The 25,688-nt window shown below is 40.8% G+C and overlaps 2 protein-coding genes across 3 annotated transcripts; both read left to right on the top strand.

Moving 5' to 3' along the window:
- Positions 1 to 363: 363 nt before the first annotated feature.
- Positions 364 to 10,523, top strand: LOC115154650 (FUN14 domain-containing protein 1A). Its single transcript, XM_029701099.1, has 5 exons — positions 364 to 494; positions 3,418 to 3,568; positions 3,692 to 3,767; positions 7,729 to 7,857; positions 8,059 to 10,523. The coding sequence occupies exons 1-5, from the start codon at positions 476 to 478 to the stop codon at positions 8,134 to 8,136; spliced, it is 453 nt and encodes a 150-aa protein (XP_029556959.1). The 5' UTR covers positions 364 to 475; the 3' UTR covers positions 8,137 to 10,523.
- A 1,190-nt stretch (positions 10,524 to 11,713) lies between these two features.
- On the top strand, positions 11,714 to 19,711 carry LOC115154649 (lys-63-specific deubiquitinase BRCC36). 2 transcript variants are annotated; one of them, XM_029701098.1, is made up of 8 exons: positions 11,714 to 11,952; positions 14,551 to 14,670; positions 14,854 to 14,941; positions 15,052 to 15,140; positions 15,236 to 15,291; positions 15,482 to 15,613; positions 18,157 to 18,200; positions 18,324 to 18,472. In XM_029701098.1, exons 1-8 carry the CDS (start codon positions 11,848 to 11,850, stop codon positions 18,470 to 18,472), a joined length of 783 nt encoding a protein of 260 aa, XP_029556958.1. In that variant the 5' UTR covers positions 11,714 to 11,847. The 2 variants fall into 2 exon arrangements, with proteins under 2 accessions (XP_029556958.1, XP_029556957.1); XM_029701097.1 differs by lacking the exon at positions 11,714 to 11,952 and adding an exon at positions 12,338 to 12,751 and having other exon boundaries at positions 18,324 to 19,711.
- Positions 19,712 to 25,688: the final 5,977 nt, after the last annotated feature.

The following is a 25,688-nucleotide window of genomic DNA, read 5'->3' as shown; positions in this document are numbered from 1 at the left end:
ATCTTGAGGGCCGTTACTTTAAAATGCAAATTCTTACATTGCTAGACCAATCATATGCTTCAATGTGCCACTGTTCAGTGCTTTGGCAAGACAGGACAATGATAAAGATTCCGTGCGGTCTCAGTTGCTCCGATTTCAAAATGATTTGAGCACAGTTGAAAAGTTAACGCACTATATACAATGGACTAATTAGAAAAATAAAAGCAGTACTTTCCAATGCGTGAGATATAAGAGGTGCGGCGTGGGAGCGTGAGAAGAGAGTCAATACGTGTAGTGCTAGGGCAAAACAACACAACGTACACCCAGGGGCCCACGACCGAGTTTGGGAAACCCTCAATTTGAGCTATGGTCTAATGAACACCAGAAAGGCAGGATGTGTGTAGGCCCTATACATCGAAATGGTACTGGGCCAATTTTGTGATGTAACACGTGACATTTCGGATGGGCTGGGTTAAAACCAAATGAATTGAGAAAAATGGCCGAGAAGAATAAAGGTGAGAAACAAGCTAGCAATATCAATATTTTAAATATATTGCCCTCGCTAACTATATCACAAAATGTAGTCTTTAATCTGAGTAAAGTGGTCAAATACCATCAAACAAACGCAGTTACGTTAATGCACATGAACACGGTTGTCCTTCGGAAGGTTAGTTAGCTAAGGTAGAATGTGTAACGGTTTATGCTAACAATCGCAGTTAGCTAGCGCCCAGTCTAAATGCGGACCAGCGTCCTTTGTTTGCTAGTCCCCACGCCTGCTATTCAGGGTGGGAGTGCTACGTATTTTGTCAAATGAAATGCTTACTAACTCCATGTTGCTAGCTAGCTTCCAGTGCCCTGGGTGTGTTGGTTGGTAGCTAGCTGTGGTAGCTAGCTGTGGTAGGCTAACTACTGAACTGGCTAGCTACAACATTTTACATACTACGACACACACTGGGCTAGTTCAATCACTTCGAAAATGTATTACTCCTTAGCTGTTATGACATTACAGTATGTCTGACTGTTTACTGACAACTGCTGAGGTCTCATGGGGGGCTAGTGTGAAGGAAGGCCATGTTATAGGACCCCGCCTACTTGTTTTACACTGAACCAAAATATAAACGCAACATGCAACAATTTCAAAGATTTGACTGAGTTAATATAAGAAATCAGTCAATTGAAATAAATAAATTAGGCCCTGATCTATGGATTTCATATTACTGGGAATACAGATATGCAAATGTTGGTCACAGATACCTTTAGAAAAAAAAGTTGGGGCATGGATCAGAAAACCAGTCAGCATCTGGTGTGACCACAATTTGCCTCATGCAGGGTGACATCTCCTTCGCTTAGAGATGATCCGGCTGTTAATTGTGGCCTGTGGAATGTTGTCCCACTCCTTTTCAATGGCTGTGCGAAGTTGCTAGATATTGGGGGGAACTGGAACACGCTGTGGTACGTGTCGATCCAGAGCATCCCAAACATGCTCAATGGGTGACGTCTTGAGTATGCAGACCATGAAAAACTGACATTTACAGCTTCTAGGAATTGTGTACAGATCCTTGCGACATGGGGTTGTGCATTATCACGCTGAAACATGAGGTGATGGCAGTGGATGAATGGGCCTTAGGATCTTGTCACGGTATCTCTGCATTCAAATTGCCATTGGTTTAAAATGCCATTTGTGTTCATTGTCAGTGGCTTATGCCTGCCCATACCATGACCCCACTGCTACCATTGGGCACTCTGGTCACAATGTTGACAATAGCAAACCACTCACCCACACAACGCCATACATCTGCCATCTGCCCAGTACAGTTGAAACCGGAATTCATTTGTGATGAGCACACTTCTCCAGCGTGATAGTGGCCATCGAAGGTGAGAATTTGCCCACTGAAGTTACGATGCCAGACTGCAGTCAGGTCAAGACCCTGGTGAGGATGACAAGCATGCAGATGCGCTTCCCTGAGATGGTTTGTGCAGAAATTCTTCGGCTGTGCAAACCCAGTTTCATTAGCTGTCCGAGTGGCTGGTCTCAGACCATCCCGTAGGTGAAGAAGCCTGATGTCGAGGCCCTGGGCTGGTGTGGTTGCAAGTGGTCTGCAGTTGTGAGTCTGGTTGGACGTACTGCTACATTTTCTAAAATGAGGTTGGAGGTGGCTTATGGTATAGAAATGAATGTTCAATTCTCTGGCAACAGCTCTGGTGGACATTCCTGCTGTCAGCATGCCAATTGCACGCTCTATCAAAACTTGAGACATCTGTGGTGTTGTGACGACAACTGCACATTTTAGTGCCCTTTTATTGTCCCCAGCACAAGGTAATCATGTTTAATCAGCTTCTTGACATGCCACACCTGTCAGGAGGATGGATTATCTGGGCAAAGGAGAAATGCACACTAACTGGGATGTAAACAAATTTTGTGCACAATATTTGAGAGAAATAAGCTTTTTGTGCGTATGGAACAGATTGTGGATGTTTCATTTCATCTCATGAAACATGGGTCCAACACTTTACATGTTGCATTTTATATTTTTTGTTCAGTGTATTTGTAGAATCTTCTAGTATCACTGATAATGCCAAGGAGGGGAGAAAAGGATACTATTTGAAAGTATTAACAGGACAATTCCATAAAACTGAATGAAAGGGTTTCACTATGTTTTGCAGGATATGTCAAAGATTTGGTGTCTGCCAGGCCAGTGTTTGTTCTTAACCCAGACAAAGCTCTTGACTACTGAGCTAATCACAAGTCTGTCTGACTGAACGAGAAATCGATGCCCATTAGATGTCTCTGGGCTGGTCTATTTTAGGCTTGTACTTAATTCAGCTTTTCCCAATCTTGGTCCTCTAGACACTCTAGCGGCATCAGATGATCAAAGTTTGACGATTAGTTGACCATTTGAATCAGCCGTGTAGTGCTAGGTCAAAACCAGAATGTGCAGCCCTTGGGGTCCCAAGGACTGAGTTTGGGAAACCCTGACTTAATGGGCAGAGATTTTTGATATACTGATTCCATGGCACATGGTTTATGAACTGATACACAAAACAACGCTGGCTTCAAAACTTAGTTTTTCATTTAAAATTATTTTACAAAATTCCTGCAACTGATAGAATGAGATATATGCTGAGCTGGCAGATTTTGCTGCAACTAGAGAGAATCATTAGATCACTTGTTTTGGTACTGCTCATATGTAGCTTGTTTTTGAAGAATTGCAACATATACCTGGAGCTAACTCTGTAAATAGCACTGCTGGGTGATTTACCCCGTAAAAAAACAATCTAACTTAACTGTCTGTCATCCGACGTGACGTAAGATACACAATACACACATTATTTCTACTGTTGAGGCCATCCAACATGCATTTCAGTGTCTTGCAAGGTTATGTGAGCCAAGGACGATTAAGCGTATGACACATTTTTAATTATGACTTGTTCTTCTAGATAAGAGTGAGGAGACCTTTGAAGTCATGGACGTAGTAGAGTATGCCAAGAAACAGAGATGGTGGAACAAAATATTTGGCGAGAACTCTGGGCCCTTAGCAGAGAAGTATAATGTTGCCACCCAGCTTGCCATTGGTGGAGTGTCTGGCTGGTGAGTCGATCAGTCCTGAATGTGTTAATATTAAACAGAACTAAGCCATGTGAATCTGGTGGTACAATTTAACCAATTAAATGACTTACCAGTTCTCTGTTTGACTGCTGTGTTACCTCTTAGGTGTGCAGGGTATTTGTTCCAGAAAGTTGGGAAGCTGGCAGCTTCGGCAGTGGGTGGAGGCTTCTTTTTCCTTCAGGTAGGGCTCGACTTCTTTACGTACATTTATTTTCTTGTTTTGATGATCCTTAGTTCTAAATGACACCTGACCAATTTATTGAGCCACATTTAACACAGATTCTGACAGTAATGTTTCATTAGGACACATACTTACTTAAACTGCATACTGTGGACTAATAATACTACATACTATTTAGAATGTACTGTTTAGAAAAACGAAAAGCAGTAAGTAGCAAATATTAGCAAACTAGGCTCGTCCAACTGAGAATGCAACATCTAATGCGCAGTTGCGTTGATTCCTGCCATTCGTTAATTTTGGTACAGCGTGTCCCCTTAGCTGTTTATCAGCTGTTGTCAAACACACACACAGGTCTCAAAGACGATTCTCTGGCCTCCTGAGTGGCACAGCGTTCTAAGGCACTGCATCGCTATAGACCTGGTTTGATCCCAGGCTGTGTCACAGTCGGCCATGACCGGGAGACCCATGAGGTGGCGCACAATTGGCCCAGCGTCGTCCGGGTTAGGGGAGGGTTTGACCGGCCGGGATTTCCTTGTCCCATCGTGCTCTAGCGACTCCTTATGTCGGCCGGGCGCCTGCAAGCACCCTTTGTTTGGCAGCTGGACGGTGTTTCCCCTGAAACATTGGTGCGGCTGGCTTCTGGGTTAAGCGAGCAGTGTGTCAAGAAGCAGTGCTGCTTGGCGGGATCATGTTTTGGAGGATGCATGGTTCTCGACCTTTGCCTCTCCCGTGTCTGTAGGGGAGTTGCAGCGATGGGACAAGCTTGTAACTACCAATTTGGAAATCACGAAAAAGGGGTAAAAGTACAAAAAAAGGAATAACAAAAAAATACTATTCTCTTACGCAAGTGTACAGCGAATTCTACTAGATGAAAATACAAAATGAGTTTGACATCCTGGCATTTAAAGCATCCAACATTTTCGAATGTCACAAACGACTATGGACAATTATGAATGTAGTACATGGAAGATATCAATAGCCCTTTGTATGGAGCATATGGGATGACAAATACACTGATAGAAATGAGTTTGCTCTAATTATTTCTCCAATGTTTGTTATTCTCCTCAATGCAACCCTTGCCTAAGTACTTAGCATTAGGAAGTGTAAAATGTGCTGTCAAAAGCTTTAATAGTATTTTTCACTGTTAAAATGCAATATTTTGTTGCAAGCAAAATTTCTCATTCTGGGAGAAGTAATAAAGTGAATTGTCTTTTAGAATTATTTTGTTTGTGAGAGCTTTGTGTGCGTGAGCATTGCAAAATAAATCTACACATGTCAATAATTTCATCCAAACTGCTCGCGCGTCAACGAGCGTCTGCGTAGCCAGGCACTAAAATAGAACTTGGTTCTATTTTTGATGCTTGAAGCGCTGCAAGTCCCGCCTCTCCAATCTCCTCATTGGTTTTTAGGAGCATATACTAGAGGTCAACCAATTATGATTTTTCAACGCCGATACTGATTATTGGAGGACCAACAAAAGCCGATACCGATTAAGCGTCTTTTTATTTATATATATATATATATATATATATATATATATAATATTTGTAATAATGACAATTTACAACAATACTGAATGAACACTTATTTTAACATAATATAATACATAAATAAAATCAATTTAGTCTCAAATAAATAATGAAACATGTTACATTTTGGTTTAAATAATGCAAAAACAGTGTTGGAGAAGAAAGTAAAAGTGCAATATGTGCCATGTAAAAAAGCTAACGTTTAAGTTCCTTGCTCAGAACATGAACATATGAAAGCTGGTGGTTCCTTTTAACATGAGTCTTCAATATTCCCAGTTTAGAAGTTTTAGGTTGTAGTTATTATAGGAATTATAGGACTATTTCTCTCTATACCATTTGTATTTCATATACCTCTGACTATTCAATGTTATTATAGGCACCATAGTATTGCCAGCCTAATCTCGGGAGTTGATAGGCTTGAAGTCTTAAACGGCGCTGTGCTTCAAGTATTGCTAAGAGCTGCTGGCAAACACAGGAAAGTGCTGTTTGAATGAATGCTTACGAGCCTGCTGCTGCCTACCACCGCTCAGTCAAATATCAAATCATAGACTTAATTATAATATAATAAACACACAGAAATACGAGCCTTAGGTCATTAATATGGTCAAATCCGGAAACTATCATTTTGAAAACAAAAAGTTTATTCTTGTGAGCCCAAACTGCTGCATATACCCTGACTCTGCTTGCACAGAACGCAAGAGAAGTGACACAATTTCCCTAGTTAATATTGCCTGCTAACATGAATTTCTTATAACTAAATATGCAGGTTTAAAAAAATATACTTGTGTATTGATTTTAAGAAAGGCATTGATGTTTATGGTTAGGTTCATTGGTGCTTTTTTCGCAAATGTGCTTGTTAAATCATCACCCGTTTGGCGAAGTAGGCTGTGATTTGATGATAAATTAACAGGCACCGCATTGATTATATGCAACGCAGGACAAGCTAGTTAACCTAGTAATATCATCAACCGTGTGTAGTTAACTAGTGATTATGTTAAGATTTGATTGTTTTTTTATAAGTTTAATGCTAGCTAGCAACTTACATTGGCTCATTGCTGCACTCGCGTAACAGGTGGTCAGCCTGCCACACAGTCTCCTTGTGGAGTGCAATGTAATCGGCCATAATCGGTTACCAATTGTTATGAAAACTTGAAATCGACCCTAATTAATCGGTCATGACGATTTAATTGGTCGACCTCTAGCATGTACCCAGGTGGGTGATTGAACACTGAACTGAGGTCCACACTCCAGTCCAGTTGGTGATGGTAATGCACCTTAAAGTTGGTTTTCAACTGCCATATAAAGTCCAAAGAAGATGAAGACAAAAGAAGACTGAAGGAGGAAAGATTACAAGAATCTGTGGCCTAATTGCCGGAGTAGAGGACCTTGTGCATTTCAGATAAAATAACAGCCCAATGTTTATATCCCCGAACAAATTATCTAGCAACAGCAAGCTAGCTAGCTAAATGGCTATGAATGTTTCATGTGTTTTGACCTGTACCCAAATGAATATAGGTGGGTGAGTTTGTTTTGATATTTCAACCTGCGTGTCCTGATTGTGTCTGGTGTGGAAGGACAAAATCAACATGCGCACGTGATGGCGGACACACCTGGTCTAGTCAACATTGCATTTATGCCTTGTATCATATACATATTTTGGAATGTTTATCTGTATATTTATTTTCTTATTCTTTTCATTGTCATTTAGGTCATTATTGTGGAGTCACTACAATGTTGTTGATCCATCCTCAGTTTTCTCCCATCACAACCATTTAAAATCATTAAGCAGTTTCCTTACCGTCCTGCAGCTCACTTCAGAAGGACGACTGCATCTTTGTGTCTGGGTGATTTTAATACATCATCCACATCATAATTATTAACTTGACCATGCTTAAAGATATAGTAAATGTTTGATTTGATATTGTAACCGATATACCAATCACTGAGGTTGTTGAAAAGCTCTCTGGATTTTGTAGTTGAATCTGTGCTTGAAATTCAATTCTTGACTGAGTGACCTCACAGATGTATTTATGTACGTATGTATGTGGGACAGAGGAAGGAGTAGTCATTCAAACGTCATGTCATTCCCTATTATTTCTCAGAGTCCATATAACTTTTGAGATTAGTTAAGCCAAATGTGACTTCTGAAATAATTTAGGCTTGCCTAAACAAAGGGGGTGAATACTTATGGAACAAATTAATTTTTTAATTTGTAAACATTTGTCGAATTTTCTTTTCACTTTGACATTATGGCATATTTTGTGTAGATCAATGACAAAATTACAATTAAATCTTTCAATCCCACTTTGTAACGCAACAACATTGGAAAAATGTTAAAGGGCATGCATACTTTATATAGGTACTGTATCTCTATGGTTATGATGATCAAGTCACATTGTCATTATTGGTGGGTGTGATTCATTTCCTTCTAGATTGCCAATCACACAGGATACATCAAAGTGGACTGGAAGAGGGTGGAGCGTGATGTAAACAATGCCAAAAAGCAGCTGAAATTGAATGCAGAAAAGCCCACTAAGGAAGTCAGGACAAAAGTGGATGAGGTAAGGGGTTATCATGGTCTACTACAAAATGGTGGATGTTTCTTCTCTCATTCATGTTTTAATATGCTCAGGACTAAAATGATTTAAGTCATCCACACCTTTTGTTTTACTCCAGAGTATAAAAGAGAACAATGTTAAAGAACAATACTCTGCAAAACCTTACCATCGGTTAAAGGTGCTTTTTCTTTTTTGTCTTACCAGGTGCAGACATTTGTGAAGAAGAATATTATCCTCACAGGAGGTTTTGCTGGGGGATTTCTGCTGGGCCTGGCCTCTTAAGAGCCTCTCATTTCGGTCTTTACTTAATGTTTGTCTTATACAAGGCTGAAAACAGCTTAAACCTAAGCAGCTATCTAGATATGTAAGTAGACTATATTGATATCATATGTCAAGCTAATTCATTGGCTTGATGGGTTTTTGGGCTTTTGGGCATGTGTCAATTTGAAAACAGCCTTTTAGATACTATGTCTGTGGTTAAAGTTTATGCATGGTCTGTGCACATATGGCAGGAGCATTGGCTTTAATTTTTCTATGGGTTGTTTTGGTGTGGTACTTATTTGAGAGATTATTCAGATTCACTTCAATAGTTTTATCTGTATGCATTCAGATGGAACTCAGGGTTCTCCCCAGGATTTTTTAAAACAAGGTGTTTCTGCTGAGTATGGCTGGGGGGTGGCCCGAAGTGGTGTAGTGGACTCAGTTTTTTTTATTTTATAATTATTTTTTTTTACACCTGTAACGGCCATTTCCTGCAATCTAGAGAAAAAATGGCCTATGATACATAAAGTGGCGCAGCGCCTCTTACATTCTATGGGGAGAACCCTGGAACTGGCAATGCCCTTTAATGTGTTTTCCCTAATATGGGATTTGTTTTGTAATATCCTGCATTTTCTAAGTTAAGATCAACAAGGTTGTTATGTGTTTTAAATGTTACTTCAGACCAAAGGGTTTGAGTTAAAAGCATCTACATGTATGAGTAAATACTGTATGACAGGACTAGGAGACCACAGTAACTCAAGTTTGAATGGTATTTGAAGTTAGTCTTACCTGAAAATCAGTGACATTTCAAAGTATAACTCAAAGAAAATCATGTGTGCATATTAACCGTCCCCAATAGTATTGACTTATTTACCAGTACAGGAGGTTGCGTGTGAAGTATTTATTTGAGATCAAGGAGTGAGAAGGCAAGACTGGACTTATGATTTGGCTTTCTAATTCCCTGCTTAAGAGTGAGGCGTGTCATATGTGTGTAAGTACAGGTTGTGTGCATTATCAAAAGCTAGGGTGTATTCATTATTTGGATTCTGTTGTAAAATGTAGTACAACGAAACCTGTTTACTCCAAACGGAAAATGTTTTGCAATGAAAACAAGTTATTTAAAAAAATAATTAAAAAAAATTCAGGTAGGTTCTGTTTGCTTCCTCGTGTAAATGTTTTTTGTTGCAAAGCTTTTTGCAACAGACCAAACATTTCACAACAATCAGACTAATGAATACACCCCTGCTTAACAGCATACAAGGCTCGTGTTTCACAAATGACTATGGACAATTATGAATGTAGTACATGGAAGATATCAATAGCCCTTTGTATGGAACATACGGGATGACAAATACACTGATAGAAATGAGTTTGCTTTAATTATTTCTCCAATGTTTGTTATTCTCCTCAATGCAACCCTTGCCCAAGTACTTAGCATTAGGAAGTGTAAAATGTGCTGTCAAAAGCTTTAATAGTATTTTTCACTGTTAAAATGAAATATTTTGTTACAAGCAAAATGTATCATTCTGGGAGAAGTAATCAAGTGAATTGTCTTTTAGAAAGATTTTGTTTGAGAGTTTTACTGACTGCATCCTCCGAGGATAATTGACTGTCAATATAAACAACTCTATTACATTACAACACGGATGGGCAACTCCAGTCCTCGGGGCCTGAGTGGTGTCACACATCTGCCCCAGCTAACAACTGTGACACCAATCAACTAATCGTGATCTTCAGTTAAAAATGTAATTAGTTTAATCAGCTGTGTTTGTTAGGGATGGGTTAAAAGTGTGACAGCACTCCAGCCCCCAAGGGCGGGTTTTGCCCATCCCTGCATTAGAAGCGTTGTCATTATATACTACAGTTTCAAGTGTCCACAATCATGTCAGGATGCAGTAGGGCTTTTAGGCTTTGTTGACTTCTGTTCCCTCACAAACCCTAAACTATCAAAATAGTGGCACATGCCATATATAAACTCACAGTAATTTATTGGGTATTTACCAACGTTTCAGCATCACTGTGCCTTCGTCAGGGTAATGTCATGAATACTTGAACCAGGTTATGTAGACTGTAATTCTTGCAACCAATGACAATAGTGAGGGGTGTGTCATAATGATTAAGTTAATTAGTAAAACTATTAACAGTTTATGGCATTTAAATATTAGGCTATTATCATATAGAAACATAATTGAATATTGTACATAATATTAGCATCAACATACATTAATTCAATTTCACATGTTTAATGGTTTTGTATTTCATATGTTACATGTAATCTTTTGGTTCAACCTTAATGCATAATAAGCATCATCAACAGGGGGAACATATTAGGTGTACGCTAATAAGCTGTAGAAAGAATATACATTTATAAGACTTGTTCATAAAATAAAGAATTGTTCATATGCAAACCCTGAGCAGCAGACTTCTCACCTGCATGCTCACAGCACTGCACCTGCTCTCTATGTACTTGTTTGCCTGGAAGAAAAACACAGTGGGCTAAGTTAATGTAATACATGAAACCCAATCAGATATCAAAACATTTATTCACATTAGAAGTCATATAAATAGGTAGATAATGCTGTGGAAAAAAACATCACCTTGCAAACACTTCTGAATTGTGCATGTTTGCTTCTGACAAGGATCTTTGTGGCATTGTACAACTATAGAGAAAAGGGAAAACATTTTGAATTCTAATTTACAATGATGACCTACCAGAAGGCAAAAGGCCACCTGCGGGGCGGGGGCTGGGATTAAAATAAAAATATAGGGCAAAACACACATCACAAGAGAGACCTAAGCATGGTAGTAACACATGACTGCAGCACAAAACATGGTACAAACATTATTGAGCACAGACAACAGCATAAAGGGCAAGAAGGTACATACATCACGCGAAGCAGCCACAACTGTCAGTAAGTGTCCATGATTGAGTTTTTTTAATGAAGAGATGGAGATAAAACGGTCCAGTTTGAGTGTTTATTGCAGCTCGTTCCAGTCGCTAGTTGCAGCGAACTGAAAAGAGGAGCGAACCAGGGTGTGTGCTTTGGGGACCTTTAACAGAATGTGACTGGCAGAATGGGTGGAAGATGAGGGCTGCAGTATATATCTCAGATAGGGGGAGTAAGGCCTAAGAGGGTTTTATAAATAAGCATCAACCAGTGGGTCTTGCGACAGGTATACAGAGATCACCAGTTTACAGAGGAGAATAGAGTGCAGTGTCCTATAAGGGCCATTTCTGGACATTACTAATTACGTGGGCAAATATTATGAACCATTAACCACCAGTAGATATTACAATTATTGATGTTAAACTCATGATTTTATACCTGTTCTTCAAGACTTACACACAATATTTGCTGCAAACGTCTCCGGAATCTCGGGTGCCTACTCAAATGTCGTCCGTCTGGATTGGCTGCGCTATGGACTTTGCTGATTAAATTGCAGATAATAATAATTCTTATTTTGTTTGTCTATAAATTTATTTTTTTGTGGATGACGCACGACTATAAAAAGTGTACGATTTTGAGCGATAAGTGGTAAAATAGTTTGTTACACTAATGTAGGTAGGACCACAGACTTATCAGCCTCCTTGCAGCAACGGAATATTGTTTCTGTAACACGTTTTGATAGAAAAGTCGCTAACAAGCTAGCTTTAGCTTGTGAAGTTTGAGAGATGGCTTGTAGTAATTGATCATATTTTTTTAGAGAAAAAGACAGTTATAGTACTATAACATGGCAGTGAGCGCAGTTCACCTCGAATCAGATGCTTTTTTGGTTTGTATGAATCATGCATTAAGTACCGAGAAGGAGGAAGTAATGGGACTCTGCATCGGGGAGGTAACGTTAACGTTTGCAAGCTAGCTATTTAGCTAAATAATTTGATAGCAAAGCAATAACTAGCTAGTTGCCAGTGGCGTGTCCATAACATTTTAAATGGGGTGGCCAAAGTGGGGCATAGACCCAGTTTAGGAGGGGAAGGGCATAACATTTTGATGGAAGGTGGATATTTTTCAGTGTAATTATGATGGTTCGACAACGCATTACAGGTATAAGATACCCATATACTCGCGCTAACGCAGTTAGCATAGGCTCGCGAAACTACCTCTTTACTTCCTTTATACTGGACACATACAAATGGTATCCACGCGTTCACCCGACTCTGGGCAAGTGGATAAAGCTATATCCGTAAAACTGTCATTTGGAAAGTTTGAGTTGAGGGAGAAAGTGTGATGGAACAAGTATTGTTAGCATTGTTATGTATCTTGCTAGTTGGATCGGATTATCCGTTAACTAGCCAGAGAAAGCTAACTTAATTGATCAAATAATTGAATTTATGGTGTGAAAGTTAGCTGGCTAATAAAGTCAGACAATTCGCTATAGTATTAACTGGTATGCGACTCCTTGCTGTTCCTCAAGTTATAACGCCTTAGTTGCTTACTGGACCCAGGCAATCTGTGTGAAATGTTAACTAGGTAACGAACTGTCTGTGAAAGGAATGTTTTCCCTGTAAAGTATGTGGTTAGTTTTCAGAATGAGAGAATTAGGTGAAAATGAGGTGTTGCTTGTTAAACAAGTGGATTCAGGGATGAAGTGTAGCTGGAGCTGGGCCTGGCTTAAACTGGATGCCACTATAGAGGTGAAAGGAACACCACACACTTTCCCTCTCACTTTTTAAATATAGTGCAGATAAAAAGGGGTATGCCAGGTGTACTCTCTGCCTGAAAGAGACCCTTTGTTGGCATAATTGATAACATGGCCTGCTGGCACATTGTAGAACAGATGTCCACAGGCAGAAAGTGTACAGTAATAATGTGTAGCCCAAATATATTGTTTATGTTGTGTTGAACTTGACAGTAACACTTGTGTATGAATGTGGGGGGATTATTTAATGTTTTACTCAGTGAATGTTATTTTTGCAAACATGTAGCCTTGTGCACTTGATCGATGTCTACTATGGTGGTCACTAATAGAGCAAAAATAGAATGCCTGTTTGTTTCATTCTATTTCTACTTTAAGATGTTTTTTTCTCTAGTGCAATATTTAGATGTGTGGTCACAAGCGTTCTATTATAAAGGCTGTCATGGCTAACTGCAATATTAGTGTGTTTTCTCTCAAGACTTCAGTGTCATTTGCAGTAAAGTCTAGGCAACAATTAACATTGAATTGCTTTCTTTACATTTTTTAGCTGTGAGTTAGGTTCACATTAACCACTTTTAATTTTACACACAGAGACTGATCATGTAGATCTTTGTTTTTTAATTAGTTAGCACAGATTATTTTGCATGTTTCGGGGCAAAAAAAGTGTTAGGTTTTTGGTCCCTCACCAGTTTGCATCCCTATTCATTTTGTCCCTTGACACTATTATAGATCAATTACTAAAGTCTTGTAACAGTGTTTGCATTCAAAGTCAGAATTGTATATAAGGGTTTTAGCGTACAGCAGTAAATTCACTTGAAAGTGCCATCCAGAGTGTGAATTACACTGTGAAATTCTGGGGGTTTATTTTTTTTATTTTTATGGGACATCCTATGTGTGCATGCACACATGGGCTTTATAGTAAAGACGTAATTTAACTGTAAAAATTGATGACATTTGTTTATGTGTCAAAAACATAGTGACTGGTTGTGTTCATATCTGATTGTCATACAAATCACTCTTAAAAAGTAGGTTACCTGTGCATGTTTTTCTACTCCAAAATAAATCTAGCATTTGAACACTGCACTGTGCACCCGCCATTTGGATGGAAAGGGACATCTATTACAAACACCATACGTGTAATGACGCTAAGCCTACAAAGTGGTGTGCATTCATGGATTCAAAGGAAGGCAGGCTTTTTACAATAAGGAAACAAATGTATAAAATGATTACACATTCATGTCTATCTGTGCTTCATAATTTTCCCTCAATTCACGAGGCTGTATCTTATTTCCCCAGAGAAAGCATCTGAGCGAGGCAAACGGCGCCCCTCTGTCTTAGTATCTGGAACCCATGTATCTGATGCGGTCTGGCCAAAAATAATATGACATGCCGTACTCTTTTTATCCAGACAGTATCAAATACATGGGCTGCACATACTAAGACAGAGCGGTGCTGTTTCGCTCTCACGGATGCTTTCTCTGAGATTGATGGGTCTTTCTGTCCGTACGCGTCTTGGTCAAAATGATCAATATGTTCAGAGACGATCAATCAGAACTCAGAATTTCTGGAGGCCCACTGGGGGTGGCCAATCAGATTTCAGGGGGGGCCATGGCCACCCCCTGGACACGTCTCTACTATCTGCATGCATATTATCTACCTTTAATGTACCCTTTGTTACATTCATATTCTCAATTGGCATATACCCCCAACTTGGTATTAGGGGCACCTGATATTGATTCTAGCTAGCTACCCTGTTAATTCTTCTGCTTTCTAAAGTCACTTGGTTTGTTTACGTAGGTGGACACCAACCGCATCGTCCACATTCATTCTGTTATTATTCTCCGACGCTCGGACAAGAGGAAGGATCGCGTGGAAATTTCGCCTGAGCAGCTGTCTTCAGCGGCAACTGAAGCGGAGATATCCTTTGTGCGATGTCTCATTCAATAACTTAAATCTCTCTCTTCTGGTTGTGCCTTGAAGGAGGTCAGTGTTACCTACTCCGTGACAGCGACGTCAGTGTGACAGGTAGCGGTATCATAGAATTCCTGAGGCCATTGCCATTGTCTCATTTTGATAATCAATTTCCTTAGTAAGAGCTACAGGTTGGCTGAAATGACTGGACGACCGATGCGTGTAGTTGGTTGGTACCACTCTCACCCCCACATCACTGTGTGGCCATCACATGTGGGTAAGAACCAGAGCACCCCTCCACCACATCAATGCCACAACGTTAGTTCTCACTGTTATGACAAACTTTTTCAGTCAGTGTGTCTGAAAGTCATTCATTTTCTACAACAGATGTGAGGACACAGGCCATGTATCAAATGATGGACCAGGGCTTTGTTGGGCTGATATTCTCCTGCTTCATTGAGGATAAGAACACAAAAGTAAGGGTTAAATGACAGCTGTTTTAAAATGTATAACGTCATTTTGATTTACAAAGGGGCTTCGAACAAATTCTATTATTATTATTTTCTCTTAGACCGGTCGAGTTCTCTACACCTGCTTCCAGTCTGTCCAAGCCCAGAAAGGCTCTGAGTAAGTGTGCCCCTGTTTGGAAACCACTGTTTGCAGTGAAATGAATATCCTATCCAGATGTTAGTTCAAATCATCTAATAACACTTAATTTTGTTTCTTTTCTCCCTCATGACTATTAATCAGACAAAGATTTAATTGATTGTCTTTTGACACAAATACTGAATTACATCCCTGATCTGTGTTGATAAAGGTACGAGAGAATCGAGATCCCAATTCATGTGATTCCACACGAGGCCATTGGGAAAGTGTGCCTTGAGTCAGCAGTGGAGCTTCCCAGAATCCTCTGCCAGGAAGAGCAGGACACCTACAGAAAGATTCACAGGTAGGTCGCCTCAGAAGCCCAGGGGAGCATTCTGTTTGGTTCAGAGTTGGCTACGTTGCGTGACTGTTTTTACTGAATGACATGTTTCCCCAAAACAATGTGTACTGTTCTTCGACAGCCTTTGATGAGGTACGTTTGCTCCTATTTCGTGGGTGTGGCAAGCTGTGGCCTGATCAATATGGGTGTGACCATTTGAATCGCAAAACTTGTGCAGCACACCATACACACACCATACACAATCGCCCTCTGGGCCACCATAATCACACAGTTCTTCAACTGGTCATTCAGTACAGTACCATTTCCGTTGAATTAACCATTCAATACCATTCTGTCGTACTGAAAGAACTTCATTGGACTCTATGTAAACAAGAAACCACATATCCTGAGGCTGCATTTATTGTAGCTGGGGATTTTAACAAGGCTAATCTGAAAACAAGGCTCCCCAAATTCTATTAGCATATCGGTTGTGCTACCAGGGCGGGCAAAACCCTACCGACCCTGGGTCTCGACCCCGCCCTGTGAAACTGGGTCCTGGACTTCCTGATGGGCCGCCCCCAGGTGGTGAGGTTAGGTAACAATATCTCCACCCCGCTGATCCTCAACACTGGGTCCCCACAAGGGTGCGTGCTCAGCCCTCTACTGTACTCCCTGTTCACCCATGACTGCGTGGCCATGCCCGCCTCCAACTCAATCATCAAGTTTGCAGACGACACTACAGTGGTAGGCTTGATTACCAACAACGACAAGACAGCCTACAGGGAGGAGGTGAGGGCCCTCGGAGTGAGGTGTCAGGAAAATAACATCGCACTCAATGTCAACAAAACCAAAGAGATGATCGTGGACTTCAGGAAACGGCAGAGGGAGCAGCCCCTTATCTACATTGAAGGGACAGTAGTGGAGAGGGTGGAGAGTTTTAAGTTCCTCGGCGTACACATCACGGACAAACTGAAATGGTCCACCCACACAGACAGCGTGGTGAAGAAGGCGCAGCGGCGCCTCTTCAACCTCAGGAGGCTGAAGAAATTCGGCTTGTCACCACAAACACTCACAAACTTTTACAGATGCACAATCGAGAGCATCCTGTTGTGCTGTTTCACCGCCTGGTACGGCAGCTGCTCCGCCCATAACCGTAAGGCTCTCCAGAGGGTAGTGAGGTCTGCACAACACATCACCGGGAGCAAACTACCTGCCCTCCAGGACACCTACACCACCTGATGTCACAGGAAGGCCAAAAAGATCATCAAGGACAGCAACCACCCGAGCCACTGCCTGTTCACCCCGCTAACATCCAGAAGGCGAGGTCAGTACAGGTGCATCAAAGCTGGGACCGAGAGACTGAAAAACAGCTTCTATCTCATGGCCATCAGACTGTTAAACAGCCATCACTAACATTGAGTGGCTGCTGCCAACATACTGACTCAACTCCACGCACTTTAATAATGAAAAAATTGATGTAGTCAATTTATCACTTGCCACTTTATATTATTTATATTAGATAATGTTTACATAACCTACATTATTCATCTCATATGTATATACTGTATGCCATACCATCTACTGCATCTTGCCATCTTGATGTAATTAGATGTATCACTAGCCACTTTAAACAATGCCACTTTATATAATGTTTTCATAACCTACATTACTCATCTCATATGTATACACTGTACTCTATACCATCTATTACATCTTGCCTATGCCGTTCGGCCATCACTCATTTATATATTGTTATGTACATATTCGTATTCATTCCTTAACACTTGTGTGTACAAGGTAGTTGTTGTGGAATTGTTAGGTTATATTACTTGTTAGATATTACTGCACGGTCGGAACTAGAAGCACAAGCATTTCGCTACACTTGCATTAACACCTGCTAACCATGTGTATGTGACACATACATTTGATTTGAATGCACCCCAGGGATCTGACGTTTTTGTTCGAAAGCCTGGGGAAGTTTTCCTCAGGGAGACAGTAAAAAGAGGTGGAGTCTAGATGGAAACTAGTGATGCATTGGCACTTTTCAAACCAGTGTGATATTTCATGTGGGTGGAGCTCTGAACGAAGGTTGTATTTCTGAACATTTGTCTGACTTGCAACAAGCTAGCTAGCATTAGATGCAACACTAATGTCGCATAGGCTACTAAAACTTTGTTCTACACGGTAGTAAAAGGGAGACAAAACAAGGAAGAGCCTCTCCTGGGGGAAAATGTAATTCTACTCAGTCACTTAAATGGGAGCGTTAACAGCCAGCGCTCCCATTCAAATGCAAAATCCGGTAATAAAGTTCTCCAGACTTCCAATAGTCAAGTCAACGAGATGCGATTTGGATGGATGGCCCCGCAAGGCTAACTGGTAGGTACCTCTGATTTGGAGTGTGTTGAGACCCCCCTGCAATTGCCTTTGCCACGCAGAAGATATTTCCCCTTTGTCTACCATAATATACAAAATTGTCTTGCGGCAAAGACTGGTTTCAGAAGAAAATACTATGAACTCAAGGCAGCTCATTGTTAATAGAATAATTTCAGGATTTAATTTCTTTGCAGCTTAACTCAACTGGATCCGATCACGAAGATACACAATGGCTCAGGTTGGTCTATGTATTTGTTGATAACTGATATTTAATTGTGTCAGTATGCATATTAATATCCCCAACGATGCATCCATGTCTTGAGTGTGCTTTCTTGCTCCACTTGACGTTTGTGTGTTTCAGTCTTCACTAAGAACCTGTGCAGCCAGATGTCTGCTGTGAGTGGTCCCCTGTTGCAGTGGCTGGAGGATCGTCTGGAGCAGAACAAACAGAACATCATTGAGCTGCAGCTGGAGAAAGAGAGACTAACTCAGGAGTTGGCAACCATGTGAGAGGGAGAGTTAAGAAATAGACACGTGGGCCTACCGAGTGGCGCAGCGGGCTGTGTTGCAGCCGGCCGCGACCGGGAGACCCATGAGGCTGCGCACAATTGGCCCAGCGTCGTCCGGGTTAGGGGAGGGTTTGGCCGGCCGGTATGTCCTTTTTCCATCGCGTTCTAGCGATTCCTTGTGGTGGCCTGGGCGCAGTGCACACTGACTTCAGTCGCCAGCTGTGCGGTGTTTCCTCCGACACACTGGTGCTTCTTGGTTAAGCGAGCAGTGTGTCAAGAAGCAGTGCGGCTTGGCAGTCATGTTTCGGAGGACGCATGGGTCTCGACCTTTGCCTCTCCCTAGTCCTTACGGGAGTTGCAGCGATGGGACAAGACTATAACTACCAATTTGGATATTACAAAATTGGGGAGAAAAAGAGATAATGTTGACATGTTCCTCATAGTGCCATAGACCTTCTAACACGAGAACAAGTGACTAAGTGAATCTCCTCATTGCTAACTGAATGCCACCACACACCTTAGGGAGTGTTTTCCTGTCATCCTCTGTGTACTAGTAAACACTATACTGTATTTACTAGAACATGTCACTACCACACTAAAATGTTAGATTTCTCTTTATTTTAGTTCCTTGGCACTGAGTATTGGATGTGTTTTTCCATATTGCTGATATATTTCTTTTGAATGGATGGTGCAATGTACTGTGAGCATGAAAGGATGTCCCGTGTGAATTGCCAATTCAAAATGTGACAACATAGTATATCCAGGTATTTGCTTATTTAAAAGTAAAAAAAATAAAAAATGTTTTCCATTTCTATGTCGCAATATGTCATGCTTTATTTGTGCTCTCCAAGTTAAATCAAAGCCATCTCCTTTGACAGCTATTGGATTTCTTGTACTTATGAATGTTTTCATAAGGTATTTCATGGAAATGTTCCAAACCATTAACTTTGTCCGCTCCTGCACAGTTTTGAGTCCTGAGTGAGGCATTTTGTCATGTTGGTTCTCATAGAAGGGCAGAGGCATAATTTGTAATTAACTATTTCATACGAGGTGGGGAATATTGCTTTATATCCGTTTGGAAAATACAGCGTTGTTAGCTAAATGATGTCTACAGGTGAATGTATGGTGTAAACATCGTAGCTTATTTAGCAGCCATTGCTTAGTCATTGTGTGCCTTGTCATGCTTGTATGGGTTCTGTTGTTTTGAGGGATTAAACTGATTTTTCTCTTTATGACTCACCATCTTAAATATTTGTGTCAGTTGACTGAAGCCATACCAGTTTCAAATCTAAGCAATGCTGAAATTGGGTGAGCAGTTTAAATAATGACTGGCTTCATCTATCAGTACACCAAACACAATCAAAAGTAAATGTTTTTAGTACAGGGATAGGTCAGCATGGTACCAACAGCACATTTTGACGTTGATTGGTTAAAATAACCCAACATTTTCAGATGGCCTGGTTCTGTGTGTACTATAGAAATCATGGAAACAAATAATGTAGACAAGCTTTGAAAAATATTATCTGACCATCTCTGTGTCTGAGAGTTGCTATAGGAACAGCTTTGCCCATCAGCTGGAGTGGTTCAGTATTCTGGCTGAGTCATGCCGCAGCGCTCACATCAGGGAGATGGAACGAGCAATTTCCTGAGCCATCTTCATTATGGTCTTATTGAGTGATACCTCACAATGCTGAAATAGCCTTCCGTGAGGAGAAAAAGTTGCTATGTGAGAGGAACTATAGAAGGCCCTGTTAGCTGTAATGCCAACCAGAATTCAGTGGCAACTGCAAGGCATCATGTATGTCAGATGTACACAGTATGAAGGCCTTTAAAATGTTTTGATAAAATTTGATTTCATGTCTAAAGCTCACTTGAAATCTGGCAATCAGAATGCTTTGGCTGTCATTCTAATCACTATCACAATAATTATTATTACATCCCCAATCATCTACACACCTTATTTGGTATTCCACTAGGTAGAGGCATTGTTCTCAAGAGATACAAGGCTTTTTGCATCTCAAAAATAAAAGGCAACAGATGCTGAAATGGCCAGATTACCAAAGTAAATATGTGCTGGATTCTTACTTGGTTTTGTGTAATCACATTTTCATCAACAACCCAACACAGATGCTCTCATCAGTGATTCTCTGTGGATGGTGTTTGCCTACGCAGCATAGCATTGCTAATGTAAGATGGCATTGCTTGCATCATTCACTGTGGATCCGAGACTCTCCATTATAGGGGTGGAGGGAAGGGAACCCATGATTCTCGGGAAACGGAGGTTGGGTGACAGGTTGATTACGATAAACTGCTGACCGGGAACTGTGTCTGCACCATTGCTGCCTGCTGTAATTCATGGTGACTTCTGCCTCAGCCCGACCTAGGTTATAGAACTGTAATATATTGCTTCAGAATAGATAAATGGCTAAAGTCATCCTCTGTTAAACCTTTCAGATGACTTTAACATGCCACATTATAAGGGAATTCTGTTTCAGGTGTCATTCGTTACCAATGCCACAAATTAAGCATTTAGAAGAAAAAGTGCAATTTGTTGTAGATTTATTGAAGTACTGTCATTGCAATCTAATCCAGAGGGGAACATATATTGTCAGTGGACCTATTCCAAGCAATAATTACAATTATATAGAGCCAAGATAAAATATTTAAGCAAATTCTACCCCATCCTCCTTCACTATTTTGCAATAGAGGCCTCACGTTGAGGACGGAATGCTTTTCAGATTGGATGTTTGGACTGATGACTCCAGTTTTACAAGTCTTGTTTAGCTTTCCTTTTTTTCTCTCACAATCTGCTGTTGCTATGGAATCCTTGTGCGAGACCAGTGGCCATGACATCATCCCGTTTACAGTAGACAGCCTCTTTCCATCCCCCAAGGACTCGAGCAAGGGACAGTGGTTTGATGGACACGCATCAGCTGTAATTCACTCTATGGATGGAAATAGCCACATTGTCGTATCCCATTGTTTGTGCTGGAAAGAACTCTGCTGGTCTTTCTCCGTAAGCACTACAAACCAGGACTATAAATCTGTAAATATGCTGCAAATGTGTATATGAAATAGAGGCATTCGAAACAAAACGTACACCACTATTACTGGAGCTGAAACACACATGCAGGTACAGTAGGTTCCTCATTATGTCTTAGACAGTTTTGGAGGTGACACTGGACAGAAGGGAGAAGTGGAGGAGAGCATTATCGCGTAATTTAAATTTTACACATAAATGTGTAATTTGCATAAATGTAGCTTGTTTTTAGACAACTTTTATGGTCCCTACTATGGAATCGATGTTGATGGAGTTGACGTCATGTCATCATAATTCTCAATCCTCATCAAACAATGGTATGACAAATATGTATTTCCATAAGGGGGCAGTGCAAGCCTACTTTTACACATCAAGGGCCCGCCTCTGCTGCTTGCACGACATGTAGGGATACAGCCCTACATGTTCAGCACATATCTAACACAACAGTTAAAAACGTTGATTACTTTATCGTACCAGATCCTGTATATTTACCTATATTCACATGTAGGTTGCAATCTGGTTAGTCTTATGGGTAATTGGTCCTATTACTGTGAAGCCCATCTGGTTGTGGAGGATGTGAGGCAGAGACATAGAGAAAGTGACGCTCCACCGCAATCACAGCGGTTCCTCTCCCATCATTTCTCTGTTTATTAGTTCTGGAAGAAGTGCACCTTTTATTGAGTGAGAGGAGTGAAAAACTGTAAGCCTCTATAAATCAGAGTGTGTATGGAGGTCAGGGTGGGAAATGGGAGCGGGGGATGTAAGGCCAGCCCAGGATGGGACACAACAGGGAGTTTGGTGAGGCGGGCACAGAGTACAGCACACAAGTGCGTTTCTGGCTTCAGGGTGAGGTCTTGATGAACAGTTACGTCCCAGATAGTGACAGTGCTTAATGACTATCTCTGAAATAGACAGGGGCCCATCGGACACTGTCCTCTGCAAACACACAAACACACACACACACACTGCTCTTAAAGTGCCTCAGTGAAAACCAGATGCCATTTTACTTGGCCCCTGGGAGAAAAACTGTAAATGTTAATTTTACAGGATGTGCTTTTCTTAATTCCCAAAAGTGTATTTTGTTAATTCCCGGTTGGGAGTTGAGCGTCTAGACAATGATGCTATTTTAAGCTTGGAGTCAGGCAGTAAATGCCCCTCCTCTCTCATTTCATACTCTCTCTCTCTGTTGTTCTCTCTTGTTCTCTCTCTCGCTCTCTCTCTCCTCCCCTTATTTATACAGGTCAGTCAACCATTTCCATCACCCCTGTCCCCAGAGATATTACCTGATATGTGGGTCTATGTTGTCACCGTCCCCTCTAGGCTGTGTTGAAGGACATCCCTCACTAACATCACTTCAGAGGCTTCACACTGGGCTCCCTGTTCTTGTCCCAAAGACTAAAATACACTTACTAAAAATGGCTGAATATAACAAGAGAAAAAATATGATTCCCCCCTCAGATTAATTCCAGATATTGCATACATAGATAATATGTTACTGTTAAACCATGTTCTTTTTGCAATTTTTGGGATACATTTTGGATACTGATATTTTTGGAGCCTGAGTTCATTTACCATTTCCAGCTCATGGCCTGAAGAGTGTTTAAATCACCACCTCTCCCACCAAGAGGACCTTCATCTTTCAAAGCCCTCGCTGTCTTATGGTTCCCAACCTATAAACTCTAAAAGTATTTACGTCTTTGATTTAGTCTGAGATGTATTAATCCATTAGAGAAATGGTTTCCCGTTCGGCGTTAAGTCCTGAAGCAGTTTTTTGCTCACCGTGGGCAGTCAGTAGCAGTGGCTTCCCCTATTTTATTGACTTATTTCAATTGAATAAACATTCTGTAATGTCGTAAATCACAGCACACACCAACAAAAAAAGAAAGAAAGATGAATGTGGCAGTTACAGGTGAGGCAGGAGTTGAAGTGAATACTAAAATGTGATTGCATTTCCCAGGCCTGAACCATGGCGACATGGCATTCACTCCCAGAGATCTAACCCTATTGCATTTACTGTCTATGTTGCGTTTCCTGGCTGTGAGTTAAAAATAATGTTTTTTAAAAAATGCTTTGGATGGACATATTCTGAGCCTATCTGCTCATTTCCTCTATGCTAGTTTTATTAGCCATCATTCATAGCCTTGGCGATGGAGAGGTACATTGACCACATGACTGCAAAGTGCCAGTAAACCATTTGATGATTTCCATTTTCTAGAAGTATATAAAATGAGATATGAGATGGTAGATAAACAGGTGCACACTTCAGATACACCAGCAGCAGCTGCCTTAATGGGACACGACAGTGAGAGGATGAGTGAGCTGTGACACTTCCCCTTGTCTGTGGTCGGAAGCATGACTGTCTGGTCCCAGCCCTAAAACTCTGGCCCACACTCCTCCAGACAACCGTCTCAGCTTGACAAACTTCCCCAGTTTAGTGAGTTGTGTTTGGATAAAAAAAATGCAGGAAACGTGACTATGTGGTTCAGTCAGATGAGTCAAGATGTGGCTGCTTGGTTCACTTGTCATCGTCTGGAGGGAAGATAACACTGGTGCCCAGACAGCCTCTTGTTCCATCAGTTGGGCTGCAGAAAGTAGCCTTTTGTTGCAGTGAGTTGAGCTAAGCTGAAATGAATGCAGTCCACCTACCCTTTTTGAAAAATTAGCATTTTCCATGTCCTGTTAAACATTAGTCAAGTGCAACAAATGTGCCACTGTTTGGAGCGATTTCACTTAAGTGGCTCCATATATGAAGGGAAGGCCTTTTTGTCACGCTGTCACTGGAGAGCACCAAGCATAGAGGGAGTTACGGTCGGTTTACCCTGCTGAAAAGGATCCAAATGTGCCTCCCAGGTACCATGATGCATCAACATTTGAAACCATGGTTGGTTGGAGTGTGTGTGTGTGTGTGTAGAGGCGTCATGTCCACAGGGGGCACAAGGGCACGTGCCCCCTCAGATAAAAAAAAAGAAAAGTCTTACATTTTCTTTTTAAATATATATATTGTCATTCAGCTTTCAGATGTGAAATGAATTACTAAACACAATTTTTAAGCCAACATTTTATCATAATTATTTATAAATAGATCTGTCAGCTGTATTTTGCGGAGGGGGTACACTGACTGGACCAGACCATTCTCCTTCTAAGGTGCACCAAGGAAGAAAATATATGCTAGGCAGGACTCTAGATACTCTAGTGCGTGCAGACAGTATTGTCAGTAGAGGAGGACAGAGTGTCGACTGTCAAGTGCCACACACAGCTTTTTATTTGATTTTAGCTGCCGGTGATGAGCAGGAATCATCTCGCAGGAGTTATGTTTGAAAATGAATTTGATCAAGCTATGTAGCCTATTGATTCCTTCTTGATTAATAAAAAATACAAATATCTCCGTAATACTAGCCACCTAGCAATTTTATTAAGTTGACTTTAGCTAGCCAGCTAGATACTGTAGGTTCCTAATCTCCCAACCTCATAACTAGCTACCAAGCCTTTTCAGGCTATCAATCAAGTTAGAGTAGCTTGTCTAACTATGTTAGCTGGTATGCCTGCTGGCAAGCTTGCTAGACTTTAGAAAATACTAAAATTGCTTTGAACGCCCACACCAGCAGAAATCCTTTTTCGAGCTGAAAGACGATGGCCAGAGCTTACCCATGATGTTGCACAACGATGTTAGTCAATAAGTAATTGTTTTACTCAAAGTAGGATATATTTGGGCTTGAGGTGCCAAATCCGAATGTGTGACTTCGGATGTTTCTGTGAGTCTTACGGGTCTTTTCCAATGAGATGACATGCAAATTATTTTCAGCCTACATTTAGTTTCAGGGCTGGGTTTTATTTAAATGTTACAACCCACCAGCATGGCATTGTTTATTAAATTAGAAGCACCTGCTACAAAGTTCTTCCTATTCTCAAGTCGTCTGAAATTCTAAAAGCTTTTCTCTGTAGCCTACACTTGGGTTTCGACTAGATAAAACAGCCACAAAGTCAAAATTGGCTATATCGTACAAATTCATGAAAACAAATATGAGCTTTTTGGACTTAATTTAAGGTTAGGGTTTATGAGTGTGGGTTTATGGCTGTGTTAACTAGTGACAAACATACACTTGGTCACATGGAGCAAATTCAAATAGGGGGATCAAACTTTTGTTTTTGCACCTCCCATTTTTTACCAGCAAATGAT

This window comes from Salmo trutta, chromosome 19, assembly GCF_901001165.1.
Source record: "Salmo trutta chromosome 19, fSalTru1.1, whole genome shotgun sequence".
Taxonomy (NCBI): Eukaryota; Metazoa; Chordata; class Actinopteri; order Salmoniformes; family Salmonidae; genus Salmo; species Salmo trutta.
The sequence above is the reverse complement of the archived record's forward strand: the minus strand, read 5'-3'. Positions and strand labels throughout refer to the sequence as shown.

Excerpts from the sequence above, each read along its gene's own strand:
- LOC115154650 (XM_029701099.1), top strand. Across the intron at positions 3,569-3,691 it reads ATTGGTGGAGTGTCTGGCTG|GTGTGCAGGGTATTTGTTCC; the intron begins GTGAGTCGATCA and ends GTTACCTCTTAG. Across the intron at positions 7,858-8,058 it reads TCAGGACAAAAGTGGATGAG|GTGCAGACATTTGTGAAGAA; the intron begins GTAAGGGGTTAT and ends TTGTCTTACCAG.
- LOC115154649 (XM_029701097.1), top strand. The coding sequence starts at position 12,629 with ATGTGGTTAGTTTTCAGAATGAGAGAATTAGGTGAAAATGAGGTGTTG. Across the intron at positions 15,141-15,235 it reads TTGAGGATAAGAACACAAAA|ACCGGTCGAGTTCTCTACAC; the intron begins GTAAGGGTTAAA and ends ATTTTCTCTTAG. Across the intron at positions 18,201-18,323 it reads GAAGATACACAATGGCTCAG|TCTTCACTAAGAACCTGTGC; the intron begins GTTGGTCTATGT and ends TGTGTGTTTCAG.